Source organism: Equus przewalskii, chromosome 13 (genome assembly GCF_037783145.1).
Source record: "Equus przewalskii isolate Varuska chromosome 13, EquPr2, whole genome shotgun sequence".
Taxonomy (NCBI): domain Eukaryota; kingdom Metazoa; phylum Chordata; class Mammalia; order Perissodactyla; family Equidae; genus Equus; species Equus przewalskii.
This window is the reverse complement of record NC_091843.1, coordinates 56,520,627-56,541,057: the sequence shown is the minus strand read 5'-3', so window position 1 is coordinate 56,541,057 and position 20,431 is coordinate 56,520,627. Positions and strand designations below refer to the sequence as shown.

The 20,431-nt window shown below is 37.4% G+C and overlaps 1 protein-coding gene across 9 annotated transcripts in view; it reads right to left on the bottom strand.

Annotated features, from left to right (window-relative positions):
- Nucleotides 1-4,965: 4,965 nt before the first annotated feature.
- The window catches only part of TRIM36 (tripartite motif containing 36), a 47,019-nt gene continuing 31,553 nt past the window's right edge, over nt 4,966-20,431 (bottom strand). For all 9 annotated transcript variants that reach the window (XM_008513897.2, XM_070569527.1, XM_070569528.1 and 6 more), the window contains 5 exons: nt 19,949-20,202; nt 19,599-19,723; nt 16,050-16,340; nt 6,854-7,151; nt 4,966-5,411 (listed from right to left, as the gene is read on the bottom strand). In XM_008513897.2, coding sequence (XP_008512119.1) covers nt 5,057-5,411; nt 6,854-7,151; nt 16,050-16,340; nt 19,599-19,723; nt 19,949-20,202 — 1,323 coding nt within the window. In that variant the 3' untranslated portion in view covers nt 4,966-5,056. The remainder of the gene's footprint in view (nt 5,412-6,853; nt 7,152-16,049; nt 16,341-19,598; nt 19,724-19,948; nt 20,203-20,431) is intronic.

Below are 20,431 nucleotides of genomic sequence, written 5' to 3'. Positions count from 1 at the left end.
ACCAAAGAAAGAATACAAGAATACTTCTCAGAACTGAAGGGAATAACCAAATGCCCAGAATATGAAATGCGGGAAAATAACCCACACAAAGAAACATAAAATTTCAAAACACCAGAGATAAAAATAGGAACTAAAAGCTTCCAAAGAGGAAAAACAGGTCACATCCAAAGAATCAAGAATCAAAATGGCATCATACTTCAGTAGTAAGACTGGGTGCTAGGAGACAACAGAACAATGCCTTGAAAAATAGGGAAATCATTCTGAACTGTTAAGTGGGAGCTTAGAATAAAGAAATTTTAGAACATGCAAGATTTCAAAAATTCTTCCTTCCCTGAACCTTCTCTGAAGGCACTGGAGAATATTCCACTAAGTTGAGGACATAAACCAATAAAAGAAAGACATGGGATTCAATGTAGAAGAGAGGGAGAGGTATTGCTGGGAGAAGGGCAAAGGAAAGCCGCAAGAGCGCTGAGTATCAGGCCCAGGAACGAACCAGTCCATATTGGAGCTGGATGACAAAGACTTCCAAGAGAGATTCCTCAGGAAAAATAAAAATACAGAAACATGTTCGACCTGAAGAAATGTCACATTAGAGGCATTTTATAGAGTTTTTGACAGATCCAGGAAACTTAGCTGGAAATCCAAAGAAAATCAAGTAACAGAATAGGAAATTATTAACTCCAAGAAAAAAAAAATTGTACAAGAGATATAGACATAATACACCTACTTGGCTAAATATGGAATAATACGTAGAGAATTAAAATCCTAATTTAACATTATAGGATACTGACAAATAATGCCTAATATTATTAGGAGAAAATGAACAGCATTGATACAAATACAGAAGAAACAAGAGTGAATGTCACTGACTCTTACGAGCTGGATAGGCTGGAGGCGGGGGATTGGAAGTCTGCCGGGTTTTGTTATGTCTTTTACTATTATTTGACTTTATAAACTCTGCATTTGTTATTTTGGAGATATACAGATTATAGGTATTATTTTGAAGAGGTATAAAGTATTTTTACAGCAGCTAACAGTACTCACCACCCTACCTAGGAAAGTTAGAAAACCAGTGTTGCTTCAATAGTCTTAAGATCACATGGCAGGTATACTATTCCAAAGGATATTAGCTCTACTCTTAGAACACTCTTGTCTTGGGAGATCAGGACTTAAGCAGATCTCCAGAAGCAAACATATAATCTGGCTAGACTCAAATGGCATTTGAACCACATGCCAACATAAACACCAAGGAACATTTTTAGGTCTTTTAAAAGCATGCAGTGGTGGCATTTAAAAAACAAACCATTGAGTTCAGATAGGTTAACAAAAGAATCTAGGGGAAAAGAGAAGAATTTTATTTGAAGGTATTTTTTAATTAGCCACAGTCAGTCAGACTATTGTCGATAATTCATGTACGGCACATTTCAATTTCTTTCCATGTTGACAGTATTCTACATTCTTAGGCATTAGTCTAGCCAGAACTTTAAACATAGTTTTTTCTTAACCATAGCACTTAATTATTCTTCCCTATTCCAAACAGAAGATTTCAGACAAGAGACGGCAAACTCAAAAGAGAAGCAACTGCATTAGTCTCATAGATGATTTCATCATAGAATGGCCAGCAGGGAAGAGAAATACCAGAAAGCTGAAAGGGAAAAGTCGCATAGCCTTCTGTCTTCAAGACAGTTCCCTTCATTTTTAACATTTCAGAACATTATAAATACCCTCATTTAAGCAGTCAGCACAATGGCCAATAACCTCCCTTTTTTCCCTCAAATACCCAAACTCCTTCCCACTTGTACCAGTTATTGTCCATTTAAGCCACCCCACAACCACCACCCGATCCCCACTTTCCCCTTCTCTGCCCCAGGAAGATCCCCCCTGCTGCCTGCATCTCAAGAGCCCTTGCTGGCTGGCTGCCAGCTGGGTTTGGTCAACAAGCAGCACCAGCAGATCAGGTGGAGGATATTTTTGACTCCCTCCCCCTGTCCTGGCACCACATCTCTGGCCATAGCTGCTTCCCGTGGCAACCCCAACTCCCACCAGGCAGCCCTTCCTTCATGTTCTCACTCTCCCTGAGATCTAGCAACAATATTTCCCCTTGTTCTCATGCTCTAAAGATCATAATGGCTTTAGGCTGTGGCTAGCCTTTCCAGTGCCTCACCATCGCTTGTTTCTTCCTTTAAGGTCGCCCATATCTCTAAGCAATCCTGTCACGAACTTCTTTTCAGCTGAACCATCTAGGGTGAATTCTATTTCCTGCCAGAACCCTGACCACTTCTTCACTCTACCTAGCATGCTCTTCACTTAGCTCCTTGTATGGCCAGGTGTCAAACTTAGGTCGCCCTCCCCAGAGGGGCTTCCCTGACCAGAAAATCTGGTATTGGCACCTCAAGCACTCTCTAGTCCCTTCCATTTTTATCATCTCTCTGTCCCAGAAATTAAGCTCCTAAAAGCAGGAACCTAGCTAGGCTGTCTTGTTTACCCAGCGTCAGCACAATGTCTCATAAACAGGAGTTAAGAACTTTTTGTGAAATGAATGAAGTAGTTCCAAATCAAGCTTAATAAAACTAAATTCCTTCAAGTTTATTTTTTAAAGCAAAAAAGTCCCAAGAAAAGCTCCAATTCTCAGGATGTTGTTCCCATTAACAAGCAGCTGAAACTCCTCTAAAATGAATGCATATCTGTCTGGTAGCGTATTCTTGCCTATCATACTGGTTCTCAATTGTTTTCTGTGGCAATATGATTCATTATATTCCCACATGGAACACTCTCAGGGCCTAATCAGATGATGGGTGATGGCAAAGATTTAAAAGCCCAGATTGTGTTCACTTCCCAGGGGTCGCTCTGCCTCCTACCACTTTCAAGAAAGCAACTGTGAATATGAGAATTAAGTTATTATACAGCATCATAGGCATACCTTTGAATCTACTCATTTTTTTTTTAATTAAGACCTATCGAGCATTAGCAACAATTCACTGAGATCCACATCTACCAGAGCCCCATAACCCAAGGGTGAATGTGAACTAAAGGACCACTCCTCTAATCAAATCTGATCTACTATGATCACAAGAGAGATGCTCAACAAACCGATCAATTAATTTAAGTAAATCATTTTCACGTTAAGCTTTTCTAATCACTTCCACAAGAATTAAAGCTTATAAATAAATGCCCCAAATAACTTTATATAAATCTTTAGCTCTAAGTTAATATATTCAGCTAAACATCTTTTCTTAAACAAGATTTCCATTTTCCTTATAAACATACTGAGAATTCCTGGAATGCAGATTTCAATGATGACACTTGACCTACTTTTAATTTTTATTAAAAATGAAAGAAATCCAGGAGAACAATTTATATACAACTATACAATGTTTTAAACAGCTTTCCTATTCCTATTAAAGCTTTATATTTAAAATGTCTACATGATATGTGCTTACACAGGCTTGAGACTATCAAACTTTACCACACACGTGACTTCAGCAGCTTTATTGCACAATGATCCACATAACACTGCGTATTTGTTTAGTTCAGCCTCTGTCATAAAGTGCTACTCCCACAGGTGGGAAAGTAACAAAGCCTACTAAACAAGAAATTCTCCATGATATTTTCTACTTGGGTTGGGGGAAAAGCTAATTTAGTGCTACCAGCCTGAATAACAGATTTCCATTTTAAAAAATATATAATAACAAAAACTCCTAAGAGTTTTGTTAGTCTATTAAAATACGTGAAAAGCATTCCAAAATGATTAGTGCTTAAAAGGCATAACAGTCTAGTTTCCAAACATTTTAACTTAAAAAAAAATAAGCAGTTTAAATAAAATCACCCAAGAAAGAACACCTTTTAAAAATGAACATAAAATTTAGATAAAATGTATTTCTTCAAATTAAAAAAAACTTTTAACTTTTACAAGGATACATACAGTCATTACATTTTATTAATTATTCCTAAACAGTTAAATTTGCGTATTTACTTGCTTATATTACCAACGCTTATTACCAAACAAGAAGCAATAGAAAATGCTGGACAACTGACCAGTTAGTTACTCTGCATTTTATAATATATTTAATGACATTAAAAATATATCATGAACTTTTCAAACATGTAAACCTTAACCAGGACAATCTGATCTGTAATACGTGGGTCAAAAAATGAAAATCACAAGACACAATGAGAGAGCAAAAGAACAAGTCTGACAGATGTCAGTGTATCTTCACTAATATCTATGAAAGTAATTATTTGATATAAGCTCAAACATTCTCACAGAGTAACTAAGAATAAAACGTTTTCTGAAAAAAATCATATGAAGTGAAAAGCTTCATGTGTTAGCTGAGAATTTAGTGTTTCCTGCAAGAAACCACGTTTACTACACATGCAGGTATGGGCATCACAGCTAAGGGAACTTCTAAAAATGTCCTTAAGAAGACAATTTGTGGTCTTAAAAAAAAAAAGCAGTATTCATTTTCCAGGCGATATACTCTTACTATTAGCTACACACATGAAAATACATAATGTTTCCATTTAAATATACTACCATTTCTATGGCCTTTTTCTTTTTACCTGTCTATATCTTTGTTTTCCTATTAAAAATGAATGCAAGACACAATGCTTAGTACTAATTTCTATCCATAAGGCATTTAAAAAATATCTTCTCTTAGGACATAAACATGATATAAAAATGAAAAACCAAACACAAAAGAAGCATAATAAATACTTTTGTATCCCTCCCCCCAGAACAAAGGAATGTAAGCACCAGCAACACCAGCTGACATAAATAAATTAGATTTCCTGTTCATGAAAAGAGAAAGACAATCCAGTTGCAAAGTTAACTATTTCAGTGTTAACTGGGAAAGTGTCTTTTTCCTGCCGGGTATGAAAGGCAGAACAATGACATGGAAGAGGCAAGGCTGTTTAGGTTTCCATGTTTTACGAAGAAACACGCAAAAAACAAGACTGGCAACAGAATACTTGGATGATATGTAATTAGTTACAAAGATTAACACCAAGGCATTATTTTGTTCACATTCTTCATCCTAAGTCACATCAGATGCTTAAACTACATGTCCTTTTGGTATTCTAGATATTTTGCTGTGATGGGTTCTTCAAGTTGAATTCCTCCACTGCCCATTAACGCAAATGCTGGATACATCGTATGCGAACAGTCCACTTGGCGCTCATAAAGGCATTTCATGTGATCCATGTCATAGAAGCCCACTTTGCCTTTATCATAGTCAAGGAAAATCCCTATAGTTGTTGGCATGGGAAGAACTCTATTTTCAGGTTCATTAGAAGAAGTAGGTGACTTAGGTATAAAAAATTTCTTCATGCCTATGGTAACCAGTGTAAAGGGCTGCGAAGAATCAAAACTGGCATCTTCGCTTCCGCTGTCATGCCCACTGTCTTGCTCGTATCTAAAACACAAGACACAAACACTAAGTGGAATCTTATCCATATCATCATCCACAGGCCTTCATGTACCTTCAAAACATTTTCACAAGATAATAGACATTGATTTCAAATTAAAATAAATTGTACATCAAAAACTTTCTATTAAAACATAATCAATCAAAAACATAAGGACTACGTGTTGCCATTTAGAGTTATACCATAGACAGCCCCAAATTCTCTATCATAAAATATCATCCACTTTTACCCAGATATATACACAGATGAGAACCTAAAAAATAATTAAGAACTTTGGCCTATCAAAAATAAAGCAGGGTGAGAGGGACTGAAGGCACTTGTCAAAGATTAAATACTTACAGCACACAATCACACATAAGAAAATGCACAACCAAGATGTGTGCCCTATTCCAAGGAATTAGCGGACCAAGTAAAATAAATGGGTGCTGCAAAATGACGCAGAAGAAAAAAGCATATTGCACCCTCCTCCTAAGAACCGTATTTCCCGGAAGGGATTTCTACATGGATCTACAGTGTAAGCAGTATATGAAGGGGTTTTTTCCCCCTCTATTATAAGACAGTAGCATCTTGCGGAAAATTTTGCTACTAAGCTCCTTCCATTGTTTTCCCTATGCATAGTTTGCTTGTTCTATATTGGCGATCATAGTACATCAACAATTTTACAGGTTTTTTCACTTCTTTCTCATGCTAGAAATGTTTTAAACATTATTAATATTAATCTGTCAAGTGGACATGGCACTGTGCTTAATTAACCATTTCCCTATTACAATTTTCATTGTTATTTCAATTTCTCATCTTGGCGCAAAAAGTTTTTCCTATCACTCAGACTGTTAATCTGGGATTTCTGTTCACCTAAGTGGTCAAAAGTTGTCTGTCTGGGGAGTTCACCTTACACCATCTAAAAGAACTAAACTGTACAATCTCCATTAAATAGTCACTCTCTTAAGAAACTGGAATTCTTCACTGTGGAAAGATGTTTACAATGACCCAATTTTGTAAAGTACTTATGGGAGAGTTTAAAGAAACTGTGTCCCATGATAAAAGAACAACTAATATCAACTGTGAAGTATTGGAATCGAGGCATTTCACTATAATCGTCATTTTAATCAGATAATTAAGGTAACTGATGTGAAAGACTTCAAAATTTAAAACTGCAAAGCTGTATTGCAATCATGAGGTATCCAAAACAGACTTATTTCCTCATGGCATCAGAAATTAGTGCTAAATGTCATTATTCACTGTGTGAATACAAGACGGTCTGACTCCTTTTCTCAGCCAGTCACATATGTAGAGCCACAATAACTGAATCTAAGAAATGTACACTCTAAATGTCCTAAGTAAACCAAAGTCCATTTTCAGTCTTAACTTGCTGAACAAGGATGTTTACTTTAAAAGAACTCTCAAGTTCTACATCAATAAAAGACTCTACCTTGGACTAACAGCATCTCGGGGAGAACGGAGCCATTCTTGTAGTTTATCACTGGAAGCAACTCCCACCTTTACCAGGTATGAATACGGTTCCACACGGAAGGCCCAGAAGTGCTTCCCTTTTGTAATTCCAGTGTCTCCAATGATGTAGTCTAGGCTTGTGTAGTAACCCACTTGGATACGGTCTGCAGACAGCAGAAGGTTAAACCCAGCTCTGCTCTCCACACGGTCTCTCTTCAGGTTCAGCAAGAGGTGCTCATTATTATAGCCACATTTTTCATCAAAGAGGAAACTGAAAACTGTAAATAGAGCTTACAATTAGTCTGAAAATTATTTATTAGCATTTCTATACTTCATGGTTTAATATGACAGGTTTTTCGAGTAGAAATTACTGAAAAGAGACGTGAAGAGGAATGTATCATGATACCCTAGACAAACCAAAACCTCAACTTACAAATAACTTCCAGCAAATTCTCATTATCCGAAAATCTCCAGAAATCTCAAAGACAAAAGAAAATATTTTTAATGTATAAGAAAACTGACGAATGCAGTTCCTTAGAATAGAAACAGTAAATTAATCCTAAATATTTTACACTATTGGATCTGTCCTTTTATCCCTAAAATAAAGGGTTGTATATTTTCATAATTACCTATACATTTTCTTAAATATTTATTCCAAACTGTATAAAGTTGGAAAATATCAGCAAGTTTAAGAAGGTCTCCTCCTTATCAATCAACACAGCAGACATGAGAAACAGGGTAAAACAGGTGCAGGCTGTGGTGCAGAGACCCAGGCTGGAAGCCCTGCTCCAGCACTGAACTAGAGTTTAACCTAAACTTTCATGTCTTCAACTACAGAACAGAGATAACACCCCTCTCACAAGTCCTATCAACTCAACTCCATCAAGCATAATGCTGGCTTCTAGCCCCAAAACTGGAAACAGATGCCTCAAATGTCCATCGATAGAGAAAAGAATAAAGAAAATGTCATAAATACATACAATAGAATATTATTCAGCCTAAAAAAGGAAGGAAATTCCAATACAAGCAACAACATGGATGAACATTGAAATAAGCCAGTCACAAAAGGATTATATGAATCCACTTATAGGAGGTACCTAGAACAGGCAAATCCACAGAGGTAGAAAGTAGCATAGAGGTTACCAGGCTGTGTGGGGAGGAGGAATGTGAAGTTATTGTTTAACAGGCAGAGTTTCAGTCTGAGAAAATGAAAGAGTTCTAGAGACATGAGTGGTGACGGTTGTATGACATTGTGAATGTACTTAATGCCACTGATCTGCACCTTAAAAGTGGTTAAAATGGTAAATTTTAACTAGATTATATCACACACACACACAAAGTGTCTGCTAGCAAACTACCATTCTCCATATACAGGCTGACGCTCCTCCTGGTACTGCCTATTGTCCTGGCCTGATAATTCATGCTTTCTTTCAATCTCAAAAGTCTCCCAGTTTGCAAAATAAATCTAAATGGCCACCGTGCTTAATACGAATATGGCTTCTCTCAGAGAAAAGGAAGACAACTTTTAACTTTCCTTCGCTCCTTCTCCCTCCACTGCGTTACTCAAAACAGCAGCTACTTTCAGGTTTCTTTTTCTTCCGCTTAGTCAGAGAGACTAGGAAAAAAAGCAGAAACTGAGTAAACTATAAAATATTTACTTAATACTTGCAAATCTATCCTAAAGCTCTCTATTGGACTTTATTAAAATTCAAGAAAAATAATTTTAGCCAACTTTATTTGTATCCTAATTTTTTTAATTAGCCACAATGTGCATGAAAAACAAATAGTAGACAAAAAGGGAAGGAGGGGCAGATCACACAAAATATGGATACAGAAAGCACTAAAAATGGGCAGGGACAATGGGGTCTAAACACCCACTGAAGGAACTTCTAAGACAGTGACTAACAGAACAGAGCAGCACTTCCTGCCAACCAGAATGAGAACATCTTTGGTTCTAAACGTCCCTTGTCCATGGAGACACTGTAGTGAACACCAACTAACCTGTAAGTCATTCTTATTCTATATAAATCTACAGGCCCTCTACAAGTAGTATGTCAGTGGTTTTTAACTTGGAAGGAGGAAGATGGGTGGCTGGGCAAGAGGAGCTCCTAGAATGGGGAAAAAGGTATCCGTGTGGTTCTAATATATGCTTTTACATCCCCATGTGCCAGGAATCACTGAGTTGGAAAATACAGACAAGTCAGAATCAGGTTAATCAAAATTATATTTCATGTTATTATAACAACATATTTTTAAAATATCTATCTAGAAGTGACGTCAGCAACATGGCAGAGTGAGCAGTTTTCTTTGTCTCTCCCCCTTCGAATTACAACTAATTGGACATTAATCAGTCAACAAAGGATATCCACACAGCATCTCAGGACGCCTGAGACACCCATGCTGCTATACATCAGAAGGTGGATGGACTCCCCTGGGAGGAGGTGGAGAGAGGTGAAAACCCTCCGACCCCCAGACGGCCTAGTACCTACAAGCAACTTTCTACCAGCAGACATGCTCATAGCATCGCCACGACACCAAGGGCAGGTGTGTGCGTGCATGGCGGAGCAAAGGTGGAAACAGGTGACTACAGCCCTACCTAAGCCCCCTGCGATTGCCCCTTAGCCCGGGGGAAAATCCACGGTCCCACAGCAGCCGCAGGGAAAGCCTCTGCACAGTGTTAGTGGAGAGGCCCCGCCTGGCAATCACAAGGCTGGGAGGCCCTGAGGCAGAAGTAGCACAGGTGGGTGAGCTAACCACAGACTGCAGTAGATACCCATAGCTCTGCTGTGGCCAAAAGTAGACAAGTGAGATCTTGCAGGCTCTGACAGTGACAGAGCTGTAAGTCTAGGTGAACCTGCTCCCAGCCACTGTGAAAGCCCATAACACCACTGCAGACCCTAAAGAGGGAGTGCGTTGAGGTGGTCTGTGACAGTAGGCACCAGCAACCTGAGGCCCCCTTGCGATTGTCCCCACAGCTGACGAGAGACCCCACAGGGCCACTGTGACCACGAGGAGGGGCCCAGGTCCAGTCAGCACCAGCTGACAGGGATCCTGGTCAGTGCAGATTACACAGATGCACCCCGCACCCCCACTCCAGCAGAAGTAAGTGGAAGCAGTAACTAAACTCTATCTCTATGCAGAGGCACAAATCCACACCATAAAGCAGTATAAAAAAATATATTAAATCTCCAGAACAGAAGGAAAATGATAAGTACCCAGAAAACAATCCCAAAGACACTGAAATCTATAACCTACATGACAATGAATTCAAAATTACCATCATTAAAAAACTCAGTGAGTTAAAAGATAATACAGATGGACAACTCAACAAGTTCAGGAGCTACGTCACAAAAGAGCTTGATACTATAAAGAAGAACCAATCAGAAATATTAGAGATGAAGAACACAATGGAGGACATTAAGAAAAATCCGGACTCTCTGAACAGTAGGGTCGATAATATGGAAGACAGAATCAGCAATTTGGAGGACAGGAATATAGAAATGCTGCAGATAGAGGAGGAGAGAGAATAAGACTAAAATCTAAATGGTCACCCTACTTAATACGAATGAAGAAACTCTCCGAGAAATGAAGAAACTCTCCGAGAAATATCTGACTCAATTAGGAAATGCAACATAAGGATTATAGGTATCCCAGAGGGAGAAGAGAAGGAGAAGTGGGCAAAAAGCCTGTTCAAAGAAATAATGGCTGAGAACTTCCCAAACGTGGGGAGAGAGATGGAATTCCATGTGACAGAAGCTAATAGATGACCAAACTTTATCAATGTAAAAAGACCAACCCCAAGGCATATAGTGTAGTGAAGCTTGCAAAAGTCAATGACAAAGAGAAAATACTAAGGGCAGCAAGGCAGAAGAAAATAACCTACAAAGGAACCCCCATAAGGCTGTCAGCAGACTTCTCAGCAGATACCTTACAGGATAGAAGACAGTGGAATGATACATTCAAAACTCTGAAGGACCACAACATGCAGCCAAGAATACTCTATCCAGCGAAAATATCCTTCAAATATGATGGAGAAATAAAAACTTTCCCAGATAAACAAATGTTAAGGGAGTTCATTGCCACAAGACCTCCCCTACAAGAAATGCTCAGGGAGACCCTCATACCTGAAAAATCAAAAAAAGGAAAGGGGTTACAAAACCCAGAGCTAAGGAGATAAGTAGAAAGACAAAATCAGAAAGTTACAGCTCTCTATCAGAACAGGTTAGCAAAGGCTAAGCATAACATTAAAGATAAAAGGAAGGGAAACACCAAGAATCAATATAATCTTGTGATTTTAACCACAAACTCACAACACAAGAAGGAAAAAAAAATCTGACAATAACAACTTAGAAGGGGAAGAGGCAAGGGATGGAACGGCTTAATCTAAGGAAATAAGAGGCTATCAGAAAATGTACTATCTCATTTATGAGATGTTTTATACAAACCACATGGTAACCACTAAACAAATAACAAGAATAAAGACACAAATTACAAATAAGAAGAAAGCCAATATAGAAATCTACCTACCTGAATTAGTAGTCCAAAAATCATGTGACAAGAAACAAAGGAAATGCAAGAGAACCGGAAAACAAGCGATAAAATGGCAGCATTAGGCCCCCACATTTCAATAATCACTCTAAATGTAAATGGATTGAACTCTCCAATCAAAAGACACAGAGTGGCAGGATGGATTAAAGAGCAAGACCCAACACTATGCTGCCTCCAGGAAACACACCTCAGCCCCAAAGACAAACACAGACTCAGAGTGAAGGGATGGAAGGTGATACTCCAAGCTAATAATGAACATAAAAAGCAGGTGTTGCCATACTTATATCAAAGGAGATTTCAAAGCAAAACAGATAAAGAGAGGCAAAGAGGGGCAGTTTATAATGATAAAAGGGACACTCCACCAAGATGACATAACACTTATAAATATATACACACCCAACACAGGAGCACCAAAATATGTAAAGCAACTATTAACAAAACTAAAAGGAGGGGGCTGGCCCCGTGGCCGAGTGGTTAAGTTCGCGCGCTCCGCTGCAGGCGGCCCAGTGTTTCGTTGGTTCGAATCCTGGGCGCAGACATGGCACTGCTCATCAGACCACGCTGAGGCAGCGTCCCACATGCCACAACTAGAAGAACCCACAACGAAGAATACACAACTATGTACCGGGGGGCATTGGGGAGAAAAAGGAAAAATAAATAAATAAATAAAAAAAAACTAAAAGGAGGCATCAACAACAATACAATAACGGTACGGGACCTTAACACCCCATTGACATCAATGGATAGATCATCCAGACAGAAAGTCAACAAGGAAATTATAGAATTAAATGAAAAATTAAACCAGATGGACTTAATAGACATATATAGAACACTCCATCCAAAAACAGCAGGTTACACATTCTTCTCAAGTGCACATGGAACATTCTCAAAGATAGACCATATCTTGGGAAACAAAGCAAGCCTCAACAAATTCAAGAGGGCTGAAATAACAGCAAGCATCTTTTCCGATCATAATGCTATGAAACTAGAAATCAACTACAAGAATAAAGCTGGGAAAGGGGCAAAAATGTGGAGACTAAACAACATGCTACTGAACAAACAATGGATTGTGGAAGAAATTAAAGAAGAAATCAAATATTATCTGGAGACAAATGAAAATGAAAACACACCATACCAACTCATTTGGGAAGCAGCAAAAGTGGTCCTAAGAGGGAAATTCATTACAATACAGGCCTACCTCAATAAACAAGAAAAATTTCAGATAAGCAATCTCAAACGACACCTAACAGAATTAGAAAAAGAAGAACAAACAATGGCCAAAGTCAGTAGAAGGAGGGAAATAATAAAAATCAGAGCAGAAATAAACGAAATTGAAACAAAAAAGGCAGTAGAAAGAATCAATGAAACAAAGAGTTGGTTCTTTGAAAAAATAAAGAAAATTGACAAACACCCAGACTCACTAAGAAAAAAAGAGAGAAGACTCAAATAAATAAAATTAGAAATGAGAGAGGAGAAATCACAATGGATACCACTGAAATACAAAAGATCATAAGAGAATACTATGAAAAACTATATGCCAACAAATTGGACAACCTAGAAGAAATGGATAAATTCTTAGATTCTTAAAACCTCCCAAAACTGAAGCAGGAAGAAATAGAGAATCTGAATAGACCAATTACAAGTAAAGAAATTGAAACAGTAATCAAAAACCTCCCCCAAAATAAAAGTCCAGGCCCAGACGGCTTCTCTGGAGAATTCTACCAAACATTCAAAGAAGATTTAATACCTATCCTTCTCAAACTATTCCAGAAAACTGAGGAAGATGGAGCACTCCCTAACATATTCTATGAAGCCAACAACACCCTGATCCCAAAACCTGACAAGAACAACACAAAAGAAGGAAAACTACAGGCCACTATCACTGATGAACATAGATGCAAAAATCCTCAACAAAATTTTGGCAAACTGAATACAGCAATACATTAAAAAGATTATACACCATGATCAAGTGGGATTTATACCAGGGACACAGGGATGGTTCAACATCTGCAAGTCAAACAACATGATACACTATATTAATAAAATGAGAAAAAAAACCCCACATGATCATCTCAATAGATACAGAGAAAGCATTTGACAAGATCCAACATCCATTTATGATAAAAACTCTCAATAAAATGGGTATAGAAGGAAAGTACCTCAACATAATAAGGGCCATATATGACAAACCCACAGCCAACATCATACTCAATGGGCAAAAACTGAAAGCCATCCCTCTGAGAACAGGAACAAGACAAGGGTGTCCACTCTCACCACTCTTATTCAACATAGTACTGGAGGTTTTGGCCAGAGCAATTCGGCAGGAAAAAGAAATAAAAGAAATCCAAATAGGCAATGAAGAAGTGAAACTCTCACTGTTTGCAGATGACATGATCTTATATATAGAAAACCCCAAAGAATCCATTGGAAAACTATTAGAAATAATCAACAGCTACAGCAAAGTTGCAGGGTATAAAATCAATTCTCTAACAACGAACTAACAGAAAACGAACTCAAGGACTCAATCCCATTCACAATCGCAACAAAAAGAATAAAACACCTTCGGGTAAATTTAACCAAGGAAGTGAAACACCTATACAACGAAAACTACAAGACTTTCCTGAAAGAAACTGATGACATAAAGAGATGCAAAGACATTCCATGCACACGGATTGGAAGAATAAACATAGTTAAAATGTCCATACTACCTAAAGCAATCTACAGATTCAACGCTATCCCAATTAGAATCCCAACGACATTCTTTACAAAAATAGAACAAAGAATCCTAAAATTCATATGGGGCAACAAAAGACCCCGAATTGCTAAAGCAATCCTGAGAAAAAAGAACAAAGCTGCAGGCATCACAATCCCTGACTTCAAAGCATACTGCAAAGCTACGGTAATCAAAACAGCATGGTACTGGTACAAAAACAGGTGCACTGATCAATGGAACAGAATTGAAACCCAGAGATAAAACCACACATCTATGGACAGCTAATCTTCAACAAAGGAGCTAAGGGCCTACAATGGAAAAAAGAAAGTCTTCTCAACAAATGGTGCTGGGAAAACTGGACAGCCACATGTAAAAAAATGAAAATTGACCATTCTTTTTCACCATTCACAAAAATAAACTCAAAATGGATCAAAGACACAAAGATTAGACCTGAAACAATAAGTCTCCTAGAAGAGAATATAGGCAGTACGCTCTCTGACATCAGTATCAAAAGGATCTTTTTGGACACCATAACTCCTCAGACAAGGGAAACAATAGAAAGAATAAACAAATGGGACTTCATCAGACTAAACAGCTTCTTCAAGGCAAAAGAAAACAAGATTGAAACAAAAAACAACCCACTAATTGGGAAAAAATATTTACAAGTTCTATATCTGACAAAGGGTTAATCTCCGTAATATATAAAGAACTCATACAGCTCAACAACAAAAAATCAAACAATCCAATCAAAAAATGGGGAGGGGACATGAACAGACATTTCTCCAAAGAAGATATACGGATAGCCAATAGATACATGAAAAGATGCTCATCATCACTAATCATCAGGGAAATGCAAATCAAAACTACACTAAGATATCACCTTACACCTGTTAGAATGGCAAAAATAACCAAACAAAAAGTGACAAATGTTGGAGAGGTAGTGGAGAAAAATGAACTCTCATACACTGTTGGTGGGAACGCAAACTGGTGCAGCCACTATGGAAAACAGTATGGAGATTTCTCAAAAAAACTGAAAATAGAAATACCATACGACCCAGCCATCCCACTACTGGGTTTCTATCCAAAGAACTTGAAATCAGCAATTTAAAAAGTCCCTGCACCCCTATGTTCATCGCAGCATTATTTACAATAGCCAAGATGTGGAAGCAACCTAAGTGCCCATCAACTGATGATTGGATAAAGAAGATATGGTATATATATATATATATACAATGGAATACTACTCAGCCATAAAAAGGATAAAATCGTTCCATTCACAACAACATGGATGGACCTTGAGGGTATTATGTTAAGTGAAATAAGCCAGACAGTGAAAGATGAACTCTGTATGACTCCACTCATAGGTGGAAGTTAAACATATAGACAAAGAGAACTGATTGGTGGTTACTAGAGGAAAGGGAGGGTGGGGGGAGGGCACAAAGGGTAAAGTGGTGCACCTACAACATGACTAACAATAACGTACAACTGAAATTTCACAAGGTTGTAAACTATCATAATCTTAATAAAAAGTTAAAAAAAAAATCTACCTAGATCCTATGTTACAGAGATTTAAATAAACTGATTAAAAAAAATACAGAATTATACTATTTAAAACTTGTAAGGTAGCATTTATGCTATTTTAACTCAATAGCCCTGCTCATTCAAATGTCTTCCTTTCACGTTTTTCTGTAACTGATGTCAGTCGAAAGTCTAATCCTGTTCTCAGCCTACATGGTGAAAATTCAAGTATTCAGTCTATTTCTAAATCCTAGCTGAGAATGGAATCTACTCTTCTATAATCTTTTACAAATGAGAGCTGGCTTAAAAGTAGGCTGCATGGAGACACAGACCAGCTTATATGTTATCAAGGTCTCTTCCAATTCCATCCTTTTTTAATTCCCAGTATTCACAATACCTGGGGCTGGAGGAGTATGAAGAATCAATTCTCTGCTGCAAGGACTACAGATGGAACCCTTGTAGGCTCTTACTCTGAAAGCATAGTTGCAGTTGTTATCAAGCTCTGAAATCATTTTACTTGTGCCACACACTTCTGTCTCATTCCAAGACAACATTTCTTCATCTCTGTTAATCTTCCGATATTCAAGGACATAGCTATCAGCTTTATCCTTTTCTGGATGGTGCCAACTTATCAAAGCATTGTTATAAACTCTGCTCTCTTCCTCATTGATCTCTGGCACATCTACGCCTGAAAAAATTATGAAATAGAAAACAATGTTAAAATACTGTTATTTGAGAACATTTATTTTTCCTCAATAAAAATGATGTATTTGACAATACTTAAATGATTTCCATACTGTCCAAGAATTTTCTAAATTTATAATACTATGTATAAGAAAAAGAATAACTCCGGCATTATTGGACAATGAAGATATGCAGTTTGCAGATAAGCTAAGTGAAATAAACCGGACAGAGAAAGACAGTGACTTCATGATTCCACTTATACGAGGTATCGAAAATAGTCAAATTCACAAACTCAAAGACTGGAATCGTGGTTACCCGGGGCTGGCAGGAGGGAGAAATGGGCAAGGTATTCATCAGCAGGCATAACGTTTGAGCTAGGAAGATAAGCTCTAGAGATCTGCTGTACCACGTTGTACCTACAGTCAATTGTACTGCATCATATACTCAAAAGGTGTTAAAAAGACAGAACTCATGGCAAGTATTCTTACCACAAAATTTAAAAAGAATATACAATAAAATAGAGATTTAAAAGGTATGTTTGTGTTTATAACTGAAAGGAGAAAAAAAGAACGAAAAATAAGACAAAAATTAAAAGATCCAATTTTAGCTTTAAGTATTATATTAATTCTGAAATACCATAAATTAAAAATTTTAACCATATGCCTTCAATTTCCACCTACTGAATAATAACCCTGTACTTGAATTTTTTTATCTGTGTCCTCCAGCAAATAATTATTTTAATAAATATTTTAAAATCTAAGTTTGGTGAGTATAACAAAAACTTCAATGAAACATTACACAATTTTCTTTCATATTTTCTTCCATAGAGTTGCAAGGCAATTCAAATAAATGTTTCTTGGTATAAACATCATACATATCTTTGTAAGAAAATCAGAAACTACATAAACAAACAAAAAAGTTTTAATTAACTCAAAGATAATCACTTCAATAATTTTCTATAGATCCTGCCAGTATTTTTCTCCCAGTGGCATTCCATTATATAGATGGATCAACATTTAACTATTTTCAGAAACATGTTTCTAATTTTTCACTAAAAATATGACGATTAAAATACTGCAGCTAAATCTTTGTGCATATCCATAATCCTTTCCATAGAGTAAATTCCAATAAGCTTAACTGCTTGGGTCATATAAGCTATATAAGTTATAAAAGTTATATATAAGCTATAAAAGTTACACACACCCACACACACAAACACACATTTATATCAAATCACAGAGGAGAATATGAAATGAAAAGCAGAAGCCTCCCTCTCCTGATCCCCAGCTACATATACGCAATGCGAGAGGATGCCTGAGTATGGTGCACTGATGCAACCGAATGTTATGCAACCATAATGAGATCTGAAAAGTCATCCAAAACACATTTGCAAGTGAAAAAAAACAGCTAGTTACAGAATAACATCACTAGTATGCCCCACCCCACAGCCCTTGCTTTTCTTTTTTTGAACCACAGCTTACTAAAAAATGTGCATGAAGGAAAAAATGAGGAGATCATCTATCAGCCGGAAGCTGAGTGACTACTTTCCATTCTCACCCATCGTTTTACTGGTTCTTTGTTAGACATTGGCATAACACAAGATTACCCACCTTCAACCTCATCTTTCCAGAGTGTTTTGGGATACCCGAGGGAGGGAGGACCTTGTACTCCTAAGTAAACTAGCATGTATATGAAAAAGAATTCAAGTACACATTTTGGGAAAAAAGGGGGAGTACAGTATATGAAGTATAACCAGCATTTTAAAGAGTAACAAATATTTTATATTTGGAAAAACAAGACCATCATAATAAATGAGATAAGTATATATCTGAAAGGAGATTCAGGTACTGATTTGAAAAGAAAGGAGGTCACAATCCTTCAGAGTTTTTAACCTATTTTGTTGTTGTTGTTGAGGAAGATTTGCTCTGAGCTAACACCCGGTGCCAATCCTCCTTTTTCTCTTTTGCTTGAGGACGACTAGCCCTGAGCTAACATTTGTGCCAATCTTCCTATACTTTGTACGTGGGACGCTTCCACAGCATGACCAACAAGTGGAGTGGGTCAGCGCCCGGGATCTGAACCCACGAACCTGGGTGGGTCGCCCAAGCGGAGCACGTGGAACTTGAACCACTCCGCCACAGGGCTAGCCTGAGAGAGTTTTTAACTATTAACAAGACAAATTTCCTTAGATTGAATGTACAAATCTACACATCTCTATCTACATGGTAATTAAACTGTAAGTATACCTTTCTAAGGACTATAATTGTTCACCATCCCTACAAGAGAAATCTGAGGGAGATGAACAAGGTGAGAAGAGAAGAAGGGAAGGAAGACATCTGCAGGAGAGCAGCAAAACACAAATACAACAAATGAGCTACGGGCTCAATTATGCCTCCTCTGAAATTTGCATGTTGGAGTCCTGACCCCAGTACCTCAAAATGTGACTGAATTTGAAGAGAGGGTCTTTAAAGAAGTAATTAAGTTAAAATGAGGTCATCAGGGTAGGCCCTAATCCAGTATGCCTAATATGACTGGTGTCCTTCTAAGAAGAAATTTAGACACAGATATGCAGAGGGTAGACCATGTGAAGACACAGGGAGAAGACGGTCATCGTGTGCAAACCAAGGAGAGGGCCCTCAGAAGAAATCAACCCTGCCCACAGCTTTGTCTTGGACTTCTACCCTCCAGAATTATAAGGAAATAAATTTCTGTTGTTTAAGGCTGCGGTATTTTGTTTTGGCAGCTTAGCGAACTCATACAGCAAGGTAAACACTTAAACATCTTAGTCATTTTTAGCTCGAAGACACCATTTCCAGGTTTCTGCCTTATAGAAACTCACGGACCTGTGCACAAAGAAACACAAAGATGTTCTAGACAGCCCTGCTTACAACAGAGGAAAAAAAATAGAAACAAACTGTCTCTCAGCGGGGAAATAATTTACATAATAAAATGCTATAAAGTTAGAATACAGCTTTAAACCAGACCCTCAAGTATTAACATTTATCTTAAACAATTTTTTTAAAAGCAATTTAAAAAAAGAATCTGTACAATGTGATACCATTTACACAATGTTTAAAACCACAAAAACCAGTAGAAAATAGTTTTTGTGCATAAAAACACAGCTATAAAAACGTAAATGGAATATGATGATTCAGGGCAACAGAGATGCTGCTTTGTAATATCAAACTGAAAGGACTCTGTTTTTTCTACATAATGAAAATTCAGACTAAAAGAGTGAGGTTTTGCCATTACTAAAACTTACCACTAGAGAAAAAGGACAATTCTCCAAGAAGTTCTGTTTGTTTAGATGTATTAACAACATAGTCTTCAAAAGAAGTCTGAGCCGCAGGTCTAAAGCTCTTCAAAGATTCCGTAGCCTTCTGAATTCTGCAGACAGATATAGTACATATTATACAAAAATGACTTTTGAAAAGGAAAAGCAGAAGAAATGTTTGTAATGTGATTAACAAAAGAAAACTACACTCAACATTGACACGTGAAGCAAGAGGCTCTGCACGCAACGCAGCATCACGAACCACTCGAGGCCAAAGCTGAAACACACACAGCATTTAACCACATTGCTGGAGAGATTCTAAGTTAAAAGTGAACTACCTGAGGTGGAGTTGCTTTGCTGTCTGCACAAAGCAAGACTGATCTGTCTCCTTAAGCACTTCTTGAGCATATCCCACAAGGCCACTGTTCTCGAGAAGCCCCTGGTATTCTTCCATTTGAGTCTGAAATTTGTCTAATCTTAGCTTCTTAGAAGCATCAATTGCCTTCAAAACAGATGATTTCCTCTCTTCCAGAACTTCAAAGAGCTTTTCAAAATGTGTAATTGCTTCTTCTTTAGCCCTCTCTCCGTTACACTATTATAAAACAAGCAAAGCATTATCTCATCTGCTAAATCCAATGTCTCCTCATAAAATAGCCAAAACAACAAAACAAACCCAAATATTGTACTGAAAAAAATTTCATCTGACTCTGAAGTTTTCAGAACAATATTTGGCATCAAATACACTTAGCAAGGAACGACTGGCAACTTTTATTTAGACATACTTTGTAATTTTATAATATTGTACTTTCCTTAAGTTTTTA